Source organism: Phycodurus eques, chromosome 9, assembly GCF_024500275.1.
Source record: "Phycodurus eques isolate BA_2022a chromosome 9, UOR_Pequ_1.1, whole genome shotgun sequence".
Classification (NCBI taxonomy): Eukaryota; Metazoa; Chordata; class Actinopteri; order Syngnathiformes; family Syngnathidae; genus Phycodurus; species Phycodurus eques.
This window is the reverse complement of record NC_084533.1, coordinates 23,917,803-23,939,080: the sequence shown is the minus strand read 5'-3', so window position 1 is coordinate 23,939,080 and position 21,278 is coordinate 23,917,803. Positions and strand designations below refer to the sequence as shown.

Here is a 21,278-nt window from a genome sequence, read left to right as displayed (position 1 = left end):
GCAATCTCAGGGCGCCGCCATTTTAGTCAATATCACCCTCTGCTGGCGACCAAAATTAACTTCACAATTACCTTTGTGAACGTTGCATGCGTCACGTGACCAAACCCGGAAAAAAGTGTGCAGACTCCCTGTGTATGCTGCAGGTTGCTGACATGATAGTTTGAACTCCATTTGAGCAAGTTCGGGTTACTGTCATGTCAGCAACCCGCAGCATACACAAGGATTTTTTTTTTTTTACAAATGTAGAGGCGCTAAACAAGAAATAACTTTTGGAGGTACATTGTCAGGCGCAATGCTTAATACTTGAGTTTTTGCCGCATTCAACTGAAACAAGCCATCCAGCATTTTAAAGAAGTAAAAGTCCTTTAGTTTAAGTGTCTAAAGAACCACTACCAAACTGGTGTCAAGGTTTTTTTTTTTTTTCGTCATCATGGTGCACTAAAACAGCCATAAACGCCTTTTAATTACAGTATTTCCAAATTTGTAATCCACAAATGTCACAGTTGTCACATGTGAACAACTACACAGACATAAAGTCAGCTGATTTCCATTATAACAAGTCTCCTTAGATCCTGGCATTAAATCTCTGTGATGTGTTTTGTCTGGCTGTGTATAAACACTACACTATTCTTCCCGTGTCTTTAACGCTGCTATTAATAACACCTCCACTGTCACATGTTTATTTATTGTGTGCAGAGACTGCCTGTTTCCAGTCGCCTCACATTGTTAATCCTGGTGCTCGCACCTCGGCCGTGGTACCATAATTGCTCATGTAAAATATGATCTCGAGTATTGATGTTTACTGTCACGTGACGTCACTACATCCGGGTACTGGTCACCACAGGCGCCATACTTGTAACTTTAGACATTACATGCAGTATCATATTGGAATGAAAGTATACCTTTTCACACACCCCAGGCACCGGTATATGTTTTTATGTATACACGCTATTGACTTTTGATAAATTTTTTAGGAAATAAAAGTAGTCACTGCCGCCCCCCAACTCAAAAAGCAAAAAAAAATAATATTCATCACATAAGTGGGGGGAAGAAGAAAAACACCAGAAGACTTTTATTTGCAGCTCGCTTATCTCATAACTGTGAGGCGGATATGCTAACCACTAGGTCATAGTGCTAGCGCATATGGTTTCATTTGTTTGTATTACTAACATCTCAATAACAGGTGCTACATATTTTGTTTGCCACGTATATTTACTTGGCTACAATGAAAAATAAAGAACCTTGACATTTTAAAAAGAGCATTGAGACATGCGAGAAGCAAAGGTAGTAAAGTATACCTTTTTTTTTTCATAACTTAAACTTTTGCTGACATGTCACAGCGGTATCCTGGCTATGATGGAATTTGCATTCATTACAAAATAAAAAAGAAATCTAAGCTATTCCACCTCTGGAGTTCAGAGATGCTCCTCCCAAGAGTGCCATTGTGACATGGAAGCTTTTTTTTTTTTTAGGGCCAAAATATTTGCATCACCTGAGAGTTGTTTTTGGCTATTTCACTGCGTGTCCGTCCGTCCGTCCATCCATCTGTCATCTGGATCGCACATGACCGACGCCGTGACTGAATGCTGCCATCTGGACAACATGTTTGCTTTCGGGGATGTGGTGAAGGCAGGACGCCCACACGTGCTTCAGAATGACATGAATGATGCTTTAAGTTGATCCACAAATGCAAATGAATCCAGTGATTTTTTTTATTTTTTATTTTATTTGCTTTACTTACTCGACTCACAGAAAGTGGGGACAAATCCACACACGTTCCACAGTTAGTTACTTAGTTAGTTAGTTAGTTAGTAAGGTAATTAAGTAAGTTAGGTAGGTAGATGCGTAGGAACGTTGATAGCTAGACAGGTAGCTAGCTTGAAAGGTAGGTAAGTAGGGGGCTAATTAGCAGGTAGCTAGCTATATACAGCAGGTCACTAAGTAGGAAGGTAGATAATTGGATAAACAAACGCTAAAGATGACTTTTGAGGCAGTATTTGCCAACCTTTATTGAGCCATGGCATCCGTTTTACACAAGAAAAATCTCACCGCACACCACCAAACAAAAATAATGATGATCGCCTCTCAATTTACCCACAAATTGACTTACTCAGTAAAAATGTGTAGTCTGTGTTTTTGAACACAAAGCTCATACGCTCGCAGGAAGTCATGACTTACTGTACGTATTCTGTTGTATGAATGGCAACAGGTGAATATCCAGGTATATTATTATATATTATGCCTTCCGCCACCAAATGGAAAAGCATTTCATTGTTCTGCCTTTCAATGTCACTGGCATAGATAGAGATAGAGACAGCGATATATTTGTAATTTAGAAATAATATTTTTCTCACAACTGAGGTGGAAGTGGATAAGTTCCCTTAGCGCCGCCGATGATCACTCACTCGGTCACTGGCTGAAGGGGACAATTTAGTGTCCTGGCGTACAAAAGCTTGCAATGTCAGGCCAACTTGGCAGAAAACCTTAATTAAAGTCAACTTCAAAAGATTCCAGTGGAGAAGGGGAAGCGATAACTGAACGGATGGCATCATCAGTTAAGTCGTAACAAATTCTCAGCAGGGGGAAGGATCATTAGAGGCTCTTTCAGGACCACAACAATTTGTTTATGTCCTTCTCTGTGCACCAGGTGCTGCTACCCGGCATAGATTTTCTTACTCAATAACATTCTCAGGTGTCTTCCTGCTCTTGTTAGCAGAGATGATTACAAGGTCAGAATAGTTTACAGGAGCATGTGATCCATGTGAAGAGGCTCGGGCACACGTGATGGGCATGTGCGACTGTTCATAATTTTGTGTTATTTGTTAATGCAGATTATTGTCTTTAAACTATATGAATAGATGCTGTTATAGATATATTTAAAAAAAATTCCCAAAGGAAATAATATAATTCACTAATTCACCCTCATAAAATAGAACTATTCACTGTACAGGTAATGTTAATTCCTGCCAAACAATTGTGCTCGAACTACAAAGTGTAATGTTTTTGTTCTTCTTTGCTGCTTCCACTGTATTCCGCAGTGTGCTTTGCAGAAGAGACGTCCTGGTTGCAGACCTTTTAATCCTCAACGAGGTTTTTGGTATCTGTTGATAGGACTCCCTGCCTGAGGGCAGAATAATAAACTGTGAGCGAGGATGATCAAAAACAATAAACAGAAAATATGCGCGTGACGGGAACTCGGAATAGGAATCATGCGTGCATCAGATATGTGCCAATAAGTGCTGAGAAGATGTGCCGACGCGGCCTCTGCTTGCAAATTTACGTGCTCATAAAAGAAAACAGCTTCCTCATTTAGGATTCCAACAAAACATATTTTTCTTCATGTGCAACATTTCGATAAATAACCAGGGTGAGGTGGACGGAGAAAGTCAGATGGGTGACCGGGTTAGGAAAATAGTGCATTTTTACAACCTGGAATCACTGTTCGATCCCTGTTTCCAAAAGGCTTAGATGAACTTTTGTAACAGCTCCTCAACTTCCCAGTAGCCAAAATCAGTTTAATAACTACGACAGAAACTCCCACTATTCGCGGGGGATAGGGACCGAGGCCTGCCACGAACAATCGTGGGTGGGGGAAGGAGGAAGGGATACCCTAGAAATGCCTATATTGGTAGCCTAAACGGTAAATATACCACAAAATATAATCCCAAAATATTTTAATATCCATCCATCTTAAAAAAATAGCTTACCGCTGTTTTTATTTGGAAAAACTGCTCATGTACATGCGGTGAAATAAATTTAGCTCCTTCTTAAAATATAAAATGTATAATATATAAATGTTAGCATCACAGTCGGCATGTATCACTTCAACATTTCTTTGACACCAATTAATAATTTCCTATTAGCCAGGGATTTGGCGCCATCTTGTGGTAATTTAGAGCATTGTAGAAAGGGCATTAAAATCTTGAATATGAGTTTTTCAGTGGCTAGATGAGGAAATGTGCCACTGACAAAAACACAAATAGGTGAATAGTGAACACCATAGACAGGCTATTTAAAGTAGTATCGATGTTGCGGTGCTACAACCCTTTTCGTAACTGGTATCTGAATACAAACCATGCAGCAACACATGTAGACAGACAATATAACAACACGCACAGGCATATATTCTTTATCTTCTTCGTGTGCATACGTATATATGTATTATATTGCCCATGGTGGCCAAGGCGTGCACACCAGAAGGAGCTGCACTACAAATGTGTGAAATCATAAGGCACAAACTGTTTAATTCTTGATTGATTTCATCATATTATTAGAGTATCTGTTTAAAGTATAATATAGTAGAGTGCATTTAAAAGATACCCTACTTTTTTTGTCAGTGTTTTTGGGGGCTGGAACGGATTAATGGCATTGCCATTCATTTCAATAGGGAAAGATGATTCGAAATGCGAATATTTTGACTAATGAGCGTGGCCACCTTATTTTGTTTTGATTTCGGTGTTTATTGGCAAAGATCTTGATCAATCCGCCTGCCCACCCCTGTTCAACATATAAGTCGCAACATCAAGCTTCTGGAAACACTAAGAGACAGTCTTATCAAAGAAAAATGTCCATTATGTCAGATTAACATAACCCCAAAGAAACCAATAAAACGCTAAGACAATGAATACCCAACCCAGAGGTCACCAGTTACGCACGCTATTCAGTATATAGAGTATCTCTGAGATTTACGAATGTCAGCACTGATGTCAGCGAGGACTTTATTGTGGTGAAAACTTCATAAAGTCTAAATGATAGAACGAGCATAAATCGTCCTCAGGAGTTCACGGTCGGGTCGAGGTTGCATGCAGAAGAGGGGCTACAAATGTTTGGCATGTAAACACCTGAATGCGAGACAGTATTTGTGTCAAAGTCAATTTCCCCGTTTCAGAGTTTGAGGCGGCAGACAGACGCTGGAAGACGATTAAGTCGGTGGGTGGGGGGGAACACGAGCAAACATCCCCCACAGCCATCAATATGTCAAAGGGCTTGTGGAGCTATTTTAATGCCGCCTCACTACAACTATTATAAATATTATCTAGATGTCGATTTAGAAAAAGAACAAAATCGCTAGCATCCCATGACTATCAACACATTTATGTGTCTCTAATATGACCTCCTTTTCAAAAATGACCGCCAGAAAATTTAAAGTAAAATATCTCGGAAAACATGGTCCAAAATCGGAAAAATGAATCAAGAACCATAACAAAAACAAAGATTATGCCTGAAAAAAAAGTAACTTCAAGGTTTTACGATTTCAAAAGTTCAACCCCTTTAGCACATCTCATTAATAATAATGTATTGTTAGTCTTAAAACTTAACGATAACTTTTATACTTCCGTGACTACCAACTATGCTACGATGTTACTTATTGAAGTACTGATACTCATGAAGGTTAAACCTTCTACACACTTTGTTTTTAAGTCTTACTATTAGTAACCAGGACTTTTATAACGTATTTTTTTGTGCTTAAAAGACTATTAACTATGCAAAAAACACAACACATTTTTGGGGAGTTAATGAATTAGTGTTACTCAAAAGTAATATTTTTTATACTTAATTATTTTTAAGTTTTAATATTAATAACTGGTACTTGTATCCATTATTTTTGTAAAACTATTGATTATGCTAAAATGTGTTATTATGTTGAAATTTTATTTAATAGGTTGAAGACAGTTATGAATTTTACTTGTAATACTAAATTTGTTCATTGTTTTTATATTAATAGTAAATAAAAACAGTCCTATTATGTACTATTGCTTTTTGTGGTACTGTTAAACCCCTACAGTAAATGCTATACTACAACTATAAAACGTGACTTAAACCAGTGTGTTTCCCAACCTTAATCAAGCCAAGGCACAAAATTCACATTTGTAAAGAGTGTGTACTTAACAACGATCTCGTTTCAATTTACTCACAAATGAAAAACACAAAGCAACAAAAAAATTCTACTTTATGAATTGCAACAGGTTAATTGCACCTTCTGCCATTGAATTGTTCTGCCTGTCACTAAATGTCAATGGCATAGAAAGCTGAACCAAGATACGTTATGTGTCATAAGTAAGTAATTTTTTTTGCACTAATTGAGTTGAAATTGGATAATTTCCTGCGGCACACCTGATGATGTCTCCCGGCACACTAATGAATTAAACAACCCTCAAACGGATTTACCTATTTCCAATCAAAGGTAACAAAAAATCCTACTGGAATGGATTGTGTTAGACTTCTGATGATCTACTCTGAATGGTCTCGGAATCATGTGCGCAAGAAGCTGGAATTTTCTTACATCCTAACATTTTCCCTCCAGCGGTCCCTGTTCCTCCAGTAAGTGTCTTTCTCTATCTTTTTAAAAAAGAAAAAAAAAGAAAAAAAAGAGGAAAAAAATATCATCTGCACTCAATCTAAATAATTATCCCGAGCAAATGCACAGCAGAGCCAGCGTAAGAGGTGCGGTGGAATGGCGCACAGAGGCGACTGAAAAAAATCACCAGCCTGTGCTTGTTATTAGTCATCTCTGCTGCCTTGGAAAGATGGTTTGGGATTTGGGCCACGAGAAGCTAATGTGGCTCCATTGCCCAAAATTCAAAGCAAAATCTGACAACTTGCTGTTGTGATGTCTATCAAACGTCTTCTTATTTACATATTTCAAACATTGGCTTAGAAAAAAAAAAAAAAACCCGACATAGTTCTTTTTAAGTCACTGTCAGTGTGTGTAAATGCTTGCTCGGAGTTTTCGTACTGCGTTCAAGAGTTTCAATCAAAAGTCGCCCCACATAAACACAGTAACCTAAAAGACTGATTAGACTCCAGGGCCCCAGCTGCGTGACAAATCCACGTGGGAACTCAGAGTCGTCCTCAGATTAATATCTCCGTGTTTTAAATTTCAACTTCACTCTTGAGAATTGCGTGTTGTCGCGTTCCAGACGTCTCCGAAAAGCCCCTTTATAGTTGAAGGATGGCCGCGAAAAAAGAAAATAATCAAAAAGTCCTCCTAGACTCCTCGTCTTTATTTACGTACCGACCTTTAAGGGAACATGGTGTTGTAATGTGATCTTAAGATAACACTTTAAAAAATCATGTTGTCCTGACTTGTAACAATAAGTCTGATGCGACGGTGACCTCGGATCACCTGCTCTAGCGGTCTCGTGTTTTAGCTTTAGCGTCAGTGCTAACGTCCCAGTTCCCAGTTGCGTGCCGTGTGTTCGCTAAAATAATAAGTGAATGTTTATTTCCAGACATGATGATATAGCACAGATGCATTCTATTAGCGTTTGGCTCGGGGTTCTAGCTTCTGACTACGTGTTTGACGGTGATCAAATGCACATTTATCACTGCTGTCTATTTTGTATTTACCACTAATGGAAGTAAATTGCATGACAGCAGTAGGGTGGGGCTCCAGGTAGTAGTGGGAGGTAATTAAGTACAAATACTATGTTACTGTACTTAAGTAGATATTTCAGGTATCTGCACTTATTTTTCTGACAACTTTTTAGCTAAACCGATATCTGCACTTACTACTCCTTACTTTGTCAAAATAGGCTTATGTTTTTCATCTTCGACAATGTTAGAAAGTGCCAGTATGAGAAGCTTTATGGCCATCACAAAGTTCCAACATGAAGTACAATCAGTGGCATGTGCGAAACGTGCGACCGCACAGGGCGGCAATGCGCAGGATCAGGGGTTTTTGATATGGTCCATAGTACCGTCATATAGTACCTTTTCCAACTTAGGACCACGGTCTCAGATTTGGAGGCCCTGATTCTCAACCCGACCGCTTCACACTGGGTTGCGAACCGCTCCAACGAGAGTTAAAGATCGCATCTTGATGGGACCAACACAACCACAAAAGCAGAGACGCAAGACTGAGGCCACCGAACTGGATCCCTTCAACAACTCGGCTGCACTTGGCAATTCTGTCCATAAAGTTTATGAACAAAATCGTGACAAAGGGCAGCGTTGGCGGAGTCCAACCCTCACTGGACATGAATCAGATTTACTGCCAGCAATAGAATAAACTGTCAAATGTTGATGGTCTCACAATTGCTTTGACTAAAGATTGATTGCGTCAGACAGGCATCGCCTGCCTGGTAAAGACAGTTTGGACTTCGGAGAGTTGTTTCTTCACTAATATACGCAGCCGTCATATAAAATAAAATAGAAAACGTCTTGAGTGTTCCGGCAGCGCCGCCGCCTTTCTATGCAGCAACAGATGAACTTTTTCCCTCCATATTGTCAACCCACTTTCCCTCGCTGGGTCGGCCCTTGTAAAAACGCGAATATGAAGTCCAACAGGAGGTGAAGCTATAGATAAGCGACCCGTAAAGGGAGAGCCCGCTGCCCCCGCCGCCTTTTTGGCTTTTTGTTTTGAAAGATTTACTTTACATCGACGGCGGCTGCCAAAAGCATAAGCTCCACAAGATAGACGGCCTCCAACCACCTGTGTCGCCGCAGATGCCAACTGTACAACACAGCACATCATTTTTCCCCCTTCATGCAGCCCACATTTGCTCTGAGTATTTGCAGATTTGAGGTACTTTGTCCCAAGTCATCAGAAGTGGCAAAAGTACTCACACTTTGTACTTATGTAGAGATATGTGCTTATACATAAGACTGGGAAAAGTAGTACTGATTTGACTCCTTTACTTCAGTAAAAGTTTAAAAAAGTAAAGATTGAAATGTACTTAAGCTGTTGTTGTCATTGTTTCGACTTTTTTTTTTGTCTCATCAGGGGTCGCCACAGCTCCTTTGCATGATTTTTGTTTGGCAGTAAAAATTAAAAATATTTTTTTTTCTTGTCAAATATATACCATACTGTACCTGTTTTAATAACTTGGTAAAATGAATTTTTTTTTTTTTTTTTTTTTTATATACCATCAACTAGCCAGCGTTGGCTCTGACTTAATACTCATGTAAAGTACAGACACCTGGAAAATCTACATAAGTACAGTAAATAAGTATTTGTACTTTGTTACTTCCCATAAGTGCTGGCCATATGCTAAGCTAAACCTTAATTAGCATAAAAACTGTGAAGAGATTCCAGTGCCCGCAAAGTTTCAAAGAACACTTTTAGGTTAGGAAACACTCTGCCTCAGAATATTAGCTCTATTTTTTTTAAGTCTTCTATTTCAATCCCGCAACCAAACCCAGACATTCTCCACCGGTCTGTTGTCCCTGAAGGCTTTTTTTCTTTAAATATTCTGGAACATTTCTCACTTTGGGTCTTCCACCATGTTTTTAAATGTTTTTTTTTTTCCATGTCTAAACGACAGGCTTGTTTAGATTTTCCAAGTAAAAGTCATTTTATGATCGTAAAAGTCTTCCAAAAGACAATCATCTTCCATTGGGCTAAATGCAGCTCAAATTTTTGGATTAGTTTTTCGTCGTCAGTGTTAATTGTCCAAGAATCGACCAACTAAATACTTTAACATTTCTTTCTTTGGGTACTCCACCATGTTTTTAGAATGCTTTTTTTTTAAATGTCTAAAGGACATGCTTATTTGGATTTTCCAAGTAAAAAGTCCTTTTATGATTGTAAAAAGTCTTCCAAAAGTCAATCATCATCCATTGTGGTAAACCCAGCTCACTTTTATTTATGTTATTTCGTTTTGTACTGGTCTTCACCGTTAATTGTCCAATTGACCAGCTAAACGACTATGTTTTTATATGCTGTTTGCATTTTCCACGCGCAAGTCCTTTCATGTTCGTCAGATGTCTTCCCTAAAACAATCATCTTCCTGAAGAGTAGACCAGCTAAAATAATTGAACAGAGTTTACTCTGTGACACTGACCGTGTTTTTCTAATGTCAACATTTCCCATAGCAAATAATGTAAAGTGAATTCTTCCATTGCCTGTTGCCATCATGAAAGCTGTATTGTCTCTTACATTTGTAAATGTTATACAAGTATGAGTCGGATCACACTGATGGACAATTTAGAGTCTTCAATGAACATAAGATGGATGTTTTGTTTTTGTTTTTTTTCTGTTATATTTTTGCGCATACAGTCCGCATAACCTGTGTAGTGTATGAAGTGCACTTTGATAGCTCAATGTCATACGAGTGTCTGCCATCATGTCTGAACTCTGAACGATTAAAATAGTGCAAAAAAAAAACAAAAAAAGTGTTGATTGTGCTTTCCGATAAACCTGTTAGAGCAGTCGTTGTCCTGTAGAAGGCAGTGTGGGGTCTGTTGGCACCTGTGATCGTTTGACTTCTTCCATTGTTTGGCCTTTCTTTCCAGCGTGCGGACTTGCTGAAGCAGATCTTCTCTTTCCCCCATAAAGCAGTCTTTGAAGCTGAAAAACCAAATGAATGGCAATTAAACTAACGTTAATTTTCTGCGTGTTATTATTATAGTTTGACCAATAATCATAGGAATATTAACACAGCATACATATGTTGTAATTAACACTATATGTCAATAGGTAGTGTGACTGACATGGGCCTTTAATGCGTGGATATAATGCAGCTTTTTGCTTAAATTTGATGCCAAACCTCATTTAAATCCAGTTACACTATAACAACATAGTATTTTAATGCTGTAAAACCCAACGCCTGCTGCATGGAAACGTGTCTTAAGCGTGACCATGTGACCTCGGTGCGTTCAGGCAGCTTCCCACCTCTTGACGCACGCCATCCAGTAGCGCTGTTGCTGACACAGCCACTCAAACTGCTCCAGCGTTTCCTGGAGCTTCCTCGCACCGCTGTCATTCTCCCATCGCAGAGCTCTCACCTCAGAAACAACATCATGCATTATTATTATTGTTATAATATGCACTAATAACCAGGATCTAGTCAACTCCAAAAAAAAAAGCAGACAATGTGTGGGACTCTTTCATACTGTTACATGTTCTTATTGCGTTTTTTTTTTTTTTTTTTAACACAAGCAACTTGTCTTGTGCACTTGCAGTGAAAGGTAATTGTAGATTTTGGAAGGTTTGTGGTTTGATTGACTGGTTTGGAATTGTCCAAGTCAAGTGTAAATTTAAAAAAAAAAAAAAAAAAAGAAGAAAATCTTGACAGATAGGAATGTTTCATGATTTCCCCGACTGCTAATTTAGCGTTTCATCATTTCTGGAGAAACTTGGCTTCACGCTTGACAAAGACAAATAACCCACGCTTGCACTTTAAACCTCCATTAGAATCTCTCTATGAAGACAAGGGCGTTAGTGTTGAGCAAATCTGACACCTGCTGGACAAAAGAGGCAATGCAGAGTAGCCTATTGCTGTATAATTATTATTCAAAATATTTCCCTTGTCATTTCGGGTTATTTAATGAAATGTAAAAAACGCATGACATTTTTTAATATTGTTTGTAGAGTTGTATTTGTATTTCTGTGATGGGACACAACACGACGTTACATGTACACCAGCACAATCCAAAGAAATCCCCAAATTTTGCCTTCACAAAAACTAATACACATTTTGTTTGTGGTATTATATGCCCATAATATATTGGAACAAATGCATACTATGTCTCATATTTGTGTTGTTTTTATTATATATGATGGTTAAAAAAATAAATCCCCAAATTCTTCCTTTATAAAGGTAATAAAGCTAATTGTGTTGGCTTCTAGGCTAAAATAATAAAATCAAATTTATTTATATGATGGAAACTATTTTCCTTTATAAACAAAATTCTCATTTTGACCGTTATATAGGCCTACAATATTAAATTATTTTAAATGCATGATGATATATAGTTTATAATGATAATAATAATAATAATAATATCATCGACACTACTAAGTACACCACAATTTGACATCCACAATTTTGCCTTTACATAGATAATGGAAACATTAAGATGTTACAGACCAAAAGTATGTTTGGTACACCTGCACAATCTAAAATATATATATATATATATATATATATATATATATATATATATACCCTGTACACACTGTTCTAAAGTCTGGGGTCACTTGGAAATTCTAAAGAACTACACAGTACTTTTACAATGAAGATAACATTTTCTTTTCTATTAAAAAAATGACATTTCTGAGCGACTGAGTTATAATTTTTGCATTATTAGTTGTTATTGTTTACCTGTTCTTCGTGTGCAAAGCGCAAATCCATCAGCTCTGCCGCCATCTTCTTGTTGGCGTCTCGAAGCTGATCCAGCTCTGCAGTCTTACTGTTGGCGACATGAGGAACACATCAGTACATATTTTTCACATTTTTTTCTTTGTTTCTTTTTTACTTGAGAGCTGTTCCTAATATTAAGGTTACCACATTAGAGGGACAAAATATTAAAACAACTCTCCGTATGACGCAGTGGAGAAACAACAACCAAAAGAATAATAGTTTACATTTCCAGGTCCGCCTGGAGGCCATCAGTCAGCGCTTCGCCGCGGTGGTCCTCGGGGTGCAGCTCCGCCCCGAGGCTCTCGGCCTCCCTGTGCTGCTGTAGCAGGGCCTTGGCGTGCAGCTCCTCTGCCAGGCCCTCCAGCTGCACCTCAGAGCTCTGAAGGCACAGCAGCTCTGAGCACACTTGATGCAGTAGCTCGGCATCGCGCTCAGTCTCCCCCGCCAGGAAAACCACACGCTGCTGTAGCCACTCCACCAACTCCTACATACATTACATTAGATTATATGACATAGATAGTACATACATTACATTGGATCGCCACATAGAGTTTACAAGTTGTTTTTTTTTTTTAACAAGTTTACACATCCATGTTCAAATGCCAGGCTTTAATGATATATAAGATTTTCCACGGTGGCCGACTGGTTAGACCGTCAGCCTCACAGTTCTGAGGACCCGGGTTCAATCCCCGGCCCCGCCTGTGTGGAGTTTGCATGTTCTCCCCGTGCCTGCGTGGGTTTTCTCCGGGCACTCTGGTTTCCTCCGGGCACTCTGGTTTCCTCCCACATCCCAAAAACATGCATTAATTGGAGACTCTAAATTGCCCGTAGGCATGACTGTGAGTGCGAATGGTTGTTTGTTTCTATGTGCCCTGCGATTGGCTGGCAACCAGTTCAGGGTGTACCCCGCCTCCTGCCCGATGACAGCTGGGATAGGCTCCAGCACGCCCGCGACCCTAGTGAGGAGAAGCGGCTCAGAAAATGGATGGATGGAAGATTTTCCACCAATAATGTGAATAAAATATATTCACATTATTGGTGAAAAATAATAATAATAATAATAACTCCACCAATAATGGAAATATATTTAAAAGAGGAAATAAAAAATAAACAACTGATAATGTAGTTGCAAAGGTGTGCACACCCTCTTGTAACAAGAGATATGGCTGTGTTCAGATTTAACCTGTCAAATTCAAACTTGTGTTAAATGGGAGTCAGCACACATCTGCCACCATTTAAAGTGCTTCTGACTAACCACAGATAAAGTTCGGCTGTTGCAGTACTTCAATGAAGCTGAATGAAGTTCTGGAGTTCTTCAACCTGATTGGTTAATTATAAACGCAGTCTCGTCCCCAGTTATAAGAGGGTGTGCACATTTGTGTTTTATTTCTCCTCTTTAAAATATATATATTTTTTCAATTAGGTTGTACAGGTTATAGGTCACATTAATGGTGAAAACAAGTTTAGAAATAAATGATATTGGTTTCATTACTCTCAAAAACCTTGCATTTGAACAGGGGGGGGGGGGGGTGTAGATGTTTTATATCCAGTCTGTAGATGGGGATGGTCTGTAGATGGATGATGAGTAGAGATTGATGGAGGCATAAATAAATACAAAGATGCAGTGCTCAAATAGATGCAACACTGTAAATTATTTTGTTGAGCGCACAGCTCAAGACAAGCCTAAACCTGATGCGTGAGTGAGTCTGTCGTGCCAGCCAAAATTCCTGTCAAATTTAAATGTTTATTAAGAATATCTCCGTAGTGGGGGGTAAAGTGCTAAACTGGAAATGGGTTTAAAAAACAACTCATTTCCAATTCAGAAAAACACAAACACGATCTAAATACATAATGCACCAATTAAAATCAAATAAATTATTCATTTGTATTAATACTCGCTTGGATGTGTGTCAAAATATCCTAAAAAAATCCTGGACAATTTACTGCAAAACCTCTGTATTTACAAACTGTTAAACTGTTGTACACTCATTGACACGTAATTAAAGCAAATGCAGCATAGGGTGCTAACTGTTACTGCTCTTGGGTACATTTTCTAAACCTTACTTTACGAGAGAGTGAGGTTAAATCCAGCACCGGGTTATTTTGAAATTCTATTTGGACCATTTAAACCTCATTGGCCTCTTTTATGTTATATGGTTCATTTGATTTCAGTGGCAGAGTGCAAAAGAGCCTTTTTCTGGAAGCAATAATTTGCTGATTCACCACTAATCCCACTGAAAGGTGCCTAGTGTGCACTCTGTGTTCTTTGCTCAGTTGAAAACATACAACACAAGAATGAGGTTTCAGTGGATGACAGTTCATATTATACAATGGGCATATAAGACATACACTGTCTTTAATCATATACAAATGTATATAAGATGGTCAAAAAGATCCTATCACAGTTACAAGTTTAAAAAAAACTATTGAGATTTATGTGCTTGCCATTGAAGGTGAGACTCGTCAGAAATGGGATGCCACACGGATCTGTCTTAGGTCCTCTTCTTCATTTAATACTGTATATTTTCATTTGCAGTACCTCAAAGGTGTTCCCTATATCCTCTCCTATTTTATATTTGTACTGTACATTCCAAGTGGAGTAACCAAAGGCTCTGCCCTCGGTAACTTGTTTTGTATTTATAAGGTATATTCCATGTGCACTGGTAGTGAACTGGCTCATGCTATTCCTGGCCAGCAGCAACAACTGTATATTTCATGTGGAATACTACAGGGCTCTGTCCTATGTCCACTTGTAGTTTCATTTTATGTCTTTCTGCTAAACAAAGAACATATTTGATCAGCTAATAATTGCAAAAAAAGAATCCCAATGGGGAAATTACAGTGCTCCCCAAATAATTATTCCATTTCAGTGTCAACTCAGCCTTTGTTCAAAGCTAAACATGAAAGCTGAATGCATTGGCCAGAATCCTGTTCAAATACTAAAATCATATCAAAGCTTTACTTTAGAAATTTAGGACACAGGTTAAAGTCCCACTTTGGACAAAAATGTAAAAATAGCAACTAATTGTTGGAGAGATGCTAGTTTATTTACAGACTACTGTCGACCACCCCAGCTCAAGTGGTGCAGCACTCTTCATGCACCTCTTTCACTATGAATCTCACCTTAAATGCCTCTGTGTGAGTAATCTGGTTCTGTGTGTGGTATGCAACACAAAGTATACATCCGAGTGGGAGTTGAACTTCCCATTGAGGGACATTAATATAATTTAAAAAATATATACAGTAGGGTGAAGAGACCAAGGAAGATTACATTTCTCAGTGAATAATGCATGAATCTTCTGGGATAAAATTATCCCTCTGCAGGAGTTTGATATCAATGAAGGGATTCAACGTGGTGCTGATATGAATTAAAGATATTTGGCCTGTTTCATAAAAGCGATCTGCACCTGCTGCTGTTGGATCGTGCCAATAAGCTGGTCCTGTGTCCTCCTGAGCTCCACGTTGCTCTTCTCCAGGTGGAAAAGTTGAGCAGCCACAGCTTGGAATTCATTCTGCAGCTTCTTCTCTCTTTCCCTAGACAACAGGAACTCCCTGTCTGACACAGCTGCAAACACAAGAAGGTAGGCTCAACCACAGAATCACTTTAACAGCATGAAAGTGTTCCTGGACTACAGATTAAAACACTAAAAGCATGTTCCCGTATTCGCACTTAAATGATGGCGCACTTACTGTATAAACTTTTAAAGGTACATAAAGCGTCCGTCTACCTTTGTCTCGAGCCAAATGCGTGCACTTGGCTGTCAGATACTGGATCTGACTGTAGTCTTCATCCCTCTGCACATGGAAAAACCTCCTCATGGTCGGCCTTTTCCATCTACAACTTCTTCTACTTTCCCATGATCCTACAGTGTAAGCACTCGGTGCGCTCCAACACCTACTGGACGTCTCCCAGAGGAGTATTCAAGCAGCACTGGAGCGTGTGGACTGAGGGCACATTGCAGCGTTAATCTGAGTGAGTTGGTGTCAAAACAAAGAGGCGAGGCGGGTGGCACGTGTTTAGGTCCATTGCTTTTTTTTTTTTTTTTTTTTTTTTTAATACATTTACCTGAGAGGTGACTAATAACACAGGTATGCAGAAAATGTATAAAATGCTGGGGCATGTTGTGTCGAGCATGCAGTTTGGCTAATGGATTTACAGCGAGTCAGCACCTTCCCCTTTGTAAAAACATAAAATTAAAATCCATGCCTGAGGGAAATACAGCTGGCAGGTAATAACACATTCTGTGTTGAATGAAACATAACACTTATGTTCGGAAACAATAGCTTTTAGCCGACCTTAAAAGAAGTTGATGGTGTTTGTTTTAAATTGGAAAAAAATGCATACAGTATAGTGTCTCCTTTTAAACAAGAAAATTAGCAGTGTTCAAGGTGCCTGTAATAATATTCACTGCCAGCAGAGGGAGACAAAAGCCATCTTTGACTCTTGTGACTACTACTCCTCTGAAGGTTTGGTGTGGGGGATTTTTCAAAAACATATATTATAAAATATTGAAAGTATATTATATTATGCAATTACTTATGTATTAATAGTCATACTATTTTTATGATTTTTTCCCCCAAATTCCTCCCAAAATTAAAATAAAACATAAGCTTTATCCATGACAGCAGAACAAGATAAATCATTTGTTCGTTCGTGGCAGCTGCTCATTTCTCAGTAGTCAACATTGTAAAATGACTGAACGGGTCCGAGAGAATGTCCCAAAATTGAATTTATTTAAAAACAATGACTCGCCATGCTGTCTTCAGCCATAGAATAATTGCATCGAACATGAGCTGTTCTATTAAATAAAATAAAATAAATATGACATGACTGCCAGTGTGGGAGCAAAATGCTAATAACAGTAACAGACAGAGAGAGATGCCCAAGCTACAGCTACGCACAGTCAGACCATGTCGGAAACATTAGACAAGAAATTCTTAGTTTTTTCTTTCACTCTTTTTTTTGTTTGTTTGTTTGTTTTTTAGATCACCAACAGTGGCTTCGTCTCATATTCATGGCGTTCTGACCGACGTCAAAGCATTAGTGTTACGGAACAAAACACACAAATTATGTCAGTAGTTTTTCACAGAGCTGCCTTCATTCCAGAGCTTCTTCTTACAATCAATGCCTTCACTGAGGTGATGATGTCAGGGTGACAAAAAAAATTAAAGTCATATGACTCGACGGTCGGGAGTTATATTATTGACAATGAATGTTCAGGGCAACACAACAGAAAACAACCTGTAATGATATGGCACGCCATTTTTGATTAAAAGCTTGCAGAGCAAGAGTGGAACAAAATATCGATATTGCGATATATTCTGATCTTTCACAATACAGTTTCGATACACCGGCATCAGATACTGATAATACCTTAAAGGGTACATATTATTAAAATAGATTTTTTTAATTGACTAAATAAATCGTCATTCATTTGCAGTATGGACGCACCTCGGTGAACATTTCTGAAGGGTGTCTCATAGGTTAATGAGTGGAATATTTTGAGCTAAAAGTTGATAATATCAATTCATATCTGCTGAGCTGAAGCTGATTGATGCGTGTAGGTCAAGTACTTAAAAAGCGCCATTAAAATCCGAATTACACCAATTTAAATGTAAAATGTTGGTGCTTTAGTGACATGGTTAGACTTGCTAGACATTATTAAAAGCCGATAAACTCACTGTCCAATGAAGACATGTACAATAACTCCAATTTGTTTTTAAATTAACTAAGAGAAAAACAACAACAAATATACATTTTCGTGTTCAGGTCATAAAAAAAAAAAAAGTAAATAAATATTTGGTGACGTATGCTTTTTTTAGTGGACGGTGGCTATAGACTCACAGCAGTGCAAGTCTGCGTAAACATTTTTTTAAAATGAACATACATGTGGGTTTTTAGGATTAATTTACTTCTTGCTCCCCAAAAAAAATTATTGGACATATCAATATTTCAGATATTGTTTTCCAATACATTGATTACTGTGTAAGTTGCTGTACAGAAAAATATTGCAATATTGTTTTTCAAGATATTCTGCAATTCCAACCCTTGCTTCTTTCCGCCTTGTGCCAATGATTGAACGTGTGTTAGCAGTTGGCAAATCACCAAAGAGGGAATTTACTCCCTGCCACCTAGTGGACTGGAGCAAATGCAATTGAAATAATACAAAAATAAACTGACATTGTCATGCAGGTCTTCTTAGACATTCAGGTAATGTCCTTATTCATAGCTTACACAGCAGTCGATGGCAGTTTGGCTCCAAACACTCAAATATCATAACATAGGAAACGGAAGATGTCGGACAAGAATTCCCAAAAAATGAGCCGGGGGGGAAAAAACCCCCAAAAACAACTCATGTCAGTTCAATGTGAAGCAGGCCAGTCTGAAACAAAAAGTATTGCCCGGCTTCGGAGTGACTTTACTAAAAATAATAATAACAAGGACCAAATGATAAAACCATTAATAGTGTGCTAATAATAATAATAATAATAATATCAACAATAATAAAAACAGTTGAGATCCCATCCCTCTGCTGGTTTACCACTGCTGCCAGCTAAAGTCGTCGTTGGATCCGAAGACTAGGAAGAAGCCCAGGATGGTCCCAAAGATGACAATGTTGCCCGTCAAAACGAGCGCACACGCCCCCCAAGCAATCTGCAAACATAAGCACCAATTCCGCCTTCACGCCTCTTCGTCTGGTACTTGAAACAGTTCTTACAACTCCGGTGACTTACGACTTCAGCTCGTGCGAAGACGACGGGCAGGCCGAAGGCTGAGATGACGATGCCCGTCGTGAGGAAGATGGCCAGCTCTTTACAGGCGTTGCTGGCCGAGTCGGTGTCATCCACCACCCGCCGTGAGATGCAGTACGGGATGGGCGAGAGGATGTAGAAGAAGAGGAGGAACAGCGGCCAGTATTTACTGCGCGCAGAGAGAGAGAGATCAGAGGTGCTGATGTGTTGTTACGGTACACAGGGAGGAAAATGCTGTTCAACACACCGTAATCCCTTAAATAAAGGTGCTGTCTCTAAGGCTGGATTTAGAGAGCAGGTCCAATTCCAATTTAATGGCTTGAGATGGGGCCACAGCTATTGAATATTTTTGGAATCAAGTATTCAATTAATCGAGTAATTGGATAAGAATATTAAACACAATAAGGTGTGAATGTGATGTGCAGTTATCGTTTTTGTCCACTTGGTGTCGCCATCCTCATGTTCTACTGTAGTAGCTGTGTCTTTGAGTGTGTATGGCTTTAAAAGGCGGTGCCTCGCTTGGTGAGTGACATTGTAGTTGGATAATGAGAGAGAAGAGTTGACTGACTGTCTGCGTGTTGAGTGACTCGGTGTCAGTTGTGGCTATCGTCATCACGTGTGTAAATGGACTTATTTCGTGTTAGTTTTCTTACCGTTTGTTCAATAAAGCGATTGAAAGTGCAACGGTGGTTGCGTCTACCCTTGAAAATTTGTAGGGGCATTACACTACCTTCTAACTAGCAATGGTAGGCTATATTAAATTAGCTGACACCGGTATGTTACCATGGACTCATCTCATTTCTATATTCACAACTTTGTTTAAACCGCATGCATTAAAGTTCAGGAGGAAAAAAAGTTGCGGGCTACTGTTCGAGTTTTACAGTAATAGATACCCGACGGCGCTTACTCATAGACGGGGAGGGCGCATCCCAGCATGAGGAACATGAGGCCGATGGCCCCTCCGAAGGACAGCGTGATGAGAGCTAGAAGACAGAAAGGACAATTCAATAGGGATACCTACAAGTAGGTAAATACATTTTACCACTTCTCACACAGTGATTTGTATGATCAAAATACAGTCTCTCACACAACTCAAGAAAAACCATCAAAATAATCCAGTTTTACTTACTTTAACTGCTTTATAAAAATGTCAACAAAAGAGGCAGTTCTTCACGCAAACAGAAGTGCATTCCACAATTTGGTCTCCAAGTTTCAAACACATTTAGTCTTTGTTGTGTGAGGTCTGGTATGTAAAAATAAATAAATATCTTATTTCACCCCAATTTACAGTGTTTTATCCACAATATGGTATCAAAGTGTAATTTATAAAATGTTACATTAAAAAATACATTTTTGTTAGCCTAATAGCATAATTGCCTGAAGTAATTTTGGAACGTTTGGAACGAAAAAAAGCAAATTCAAGAAATACGTTGAGTCCAGTTGCTTCAATTCAACCTTTTTGGATTACTATGACCTGGATGACTCAGAATCTACACAGACAGAAGATTCAAACACAATTTTTAGCAAGCAGATTAAGTTTTTTTTAATTATTATTATTGCTATCACGACATTAAGATAAAAATGGACTTGATCAATTATGCTATTAGGGTATCCACTTATTAATTTACCAAATAAAATAACATCTTTATGGAAAAAAACTCTATGTGATTCTAGTAGTTGCACTAAATAGTGAACTTTTTTTCTCCTAAATTTAATTTATGGTTTATTCTTTATTTTTAATTTTTGTGTAATACTGTGTCCAGTGAGTGGATAAGCACAGCCCCAAGCTACATACCGTGTGACGAATCAGCTGATTTCACGTTTGTTAATATTAAAGGCAAACAACGCTACCAAGGAGTTTTTTTTTTTTTTTTTTTTTTTTTTAATTTACAATTCGCCGATATTTTATTTCAACACACATTGGAGAACACACGCCCAATTTAACGCTTTGGTTAGCCTCAACCTATTAGCGATTGCTACAACGCTAAAATATCACCAAAAAAGAAAGAAAGAAAAGGCGACAACGTCATATGAGGTCATGCTTTTTAAGAATTACAACACAATAGCCGATTCATTAGTTGTAAACAGACAGACACGGTGGTGGTGTATTTTGATTTTGGCCCTTCGTGGCTATACTTTTGCCTTGGCTAGCTTATTAACACTAAATGCGTGCGTAAGGTTTACACGCAGTGCGTCAAGATAAGGCGGTTGGACGCCGTGGTTTTATTTCTAAATTCTATCGTGGTGGTGGGGGAAAAAACAACATTCAATTGCCGCACCTTTAATCCCAGCCATTTCCCCTGGACAAAAGGGTCGTCACACCACCGCCGGGCCAGATGACAACAGCTCCCCCCCCCCCTCGCTCGCATCCACTGAGGACTGCGTCGGAAGCCAATACTAAGATGCTTTCAAAGACTAGCATGAACGTCGGAATTATTT

The 21,278-nt window shown here is 38.7% G+C and overlaps 2 protein-coding genes across 3 annotated transcripts; both read right to left on the bottom strand.

The window, feature by feature from the left end:
* Window positions 1-1,473: 1,473 nt before the first annotated feature.
* On the bottom strand, window positions 1,474-16,035 carry LOC133407815 (uncharacterized). Of its 2 annotated transcripts, none has more exons than XM_061686082.1 (7): window positions 15,815-16,035; window positions 15,494-15,651; window positions 12,311-12,570; window positions 12,048-12,135; window positions 10,616-10,728; window positions 10,142-10,291; window positions 1,474-3,121 (listed from the first exon to the last, which is right to left on the bottom strand). In XM_061686082.1, exons 1-7 carry the CDS (start codon window positions 15,903-15,905, stop codon window positions 3,076-3,078), a joined length of 906 nt encoding a protein of 301 aa, XP_061542066.1. In that variant the 5' UTR covers window positions 15,906-16,035; the 3' UTR covers window positions 1,474-3,075. The 2 variants fall into 2 exon arrangements, with proteins under 2 accessions (XP_061542066.1, XP_061542067.1); XM_061686083.1 differs by having other exon boundaries at window positions 10,193-10,291.
* Window positions 16,036-16,798: 763 nt separating this feature from the next.
* On the bottom strand, window positions 16,799-21,208 carry LOC133407564 (leptin receptor overlapping transcript-like 1). The gene is made up of 4 exons (XM_061685598.1): window positions 21,119-21,208; window positions 19,747-19,822; window positions 18,822-19,008; window positions 16,799-18,741 (listed from the first exon to the last, which is right to left on the bottom strand). Exons 1-4 carry the CDS (start codon window positions 21,132-21,134, stop codon window positions 18,625-18,627), a joined length of 396 nt encoding a protein of 131 aa, XP_061541582.1. The 5' UTR covers window positions 21,135-21,208; the 3' UTR covers window positions 16,799-18,624.
* Between the last annotated feature and the right edge of the window lie 70 nt (window positions 21,209-21,278).

Coding starts and splice junctions, on each gene's coding strand:
- LOC133407815 (XM_061686082.1), bottom strand. CDS start 15,905: ATGAGGAGGTTTTTCCATGTGCAGAGGGATGAAGACTACAGTCAGATC. Junction 12,571..15,493: donor GCACGATCCAACAGCAGCAG/GTGCAGATCGCT, acceptor TAATGTATGTAG/GAGTTGGTGGAGTGGCTACA. Junction 12,136..12,310: donor CTCCAGGCGGACCTGGAAAT/GTAAACTATTAT, acceptor TGTCGCCAACAG/TAAGACTGCAGAGCTGGATC.
- LOC133407564 (XM_061685598.1), bottom strand. Junction 19,009..19,746: donor TGCGCCCTCCCCGTCTATGA/GTAAGCGCCGTC, acceptor CTCTGCGCGCAG/TAAATACTGGCCGCTGTTCC. Junction 18,742..18,821: donor TCTTCGCACGAGCTGAAGTC/GTAAGTCACCGG, acceptor TTATGTTTGCAG/ATTGCTTGGGGGGCGTGTGC.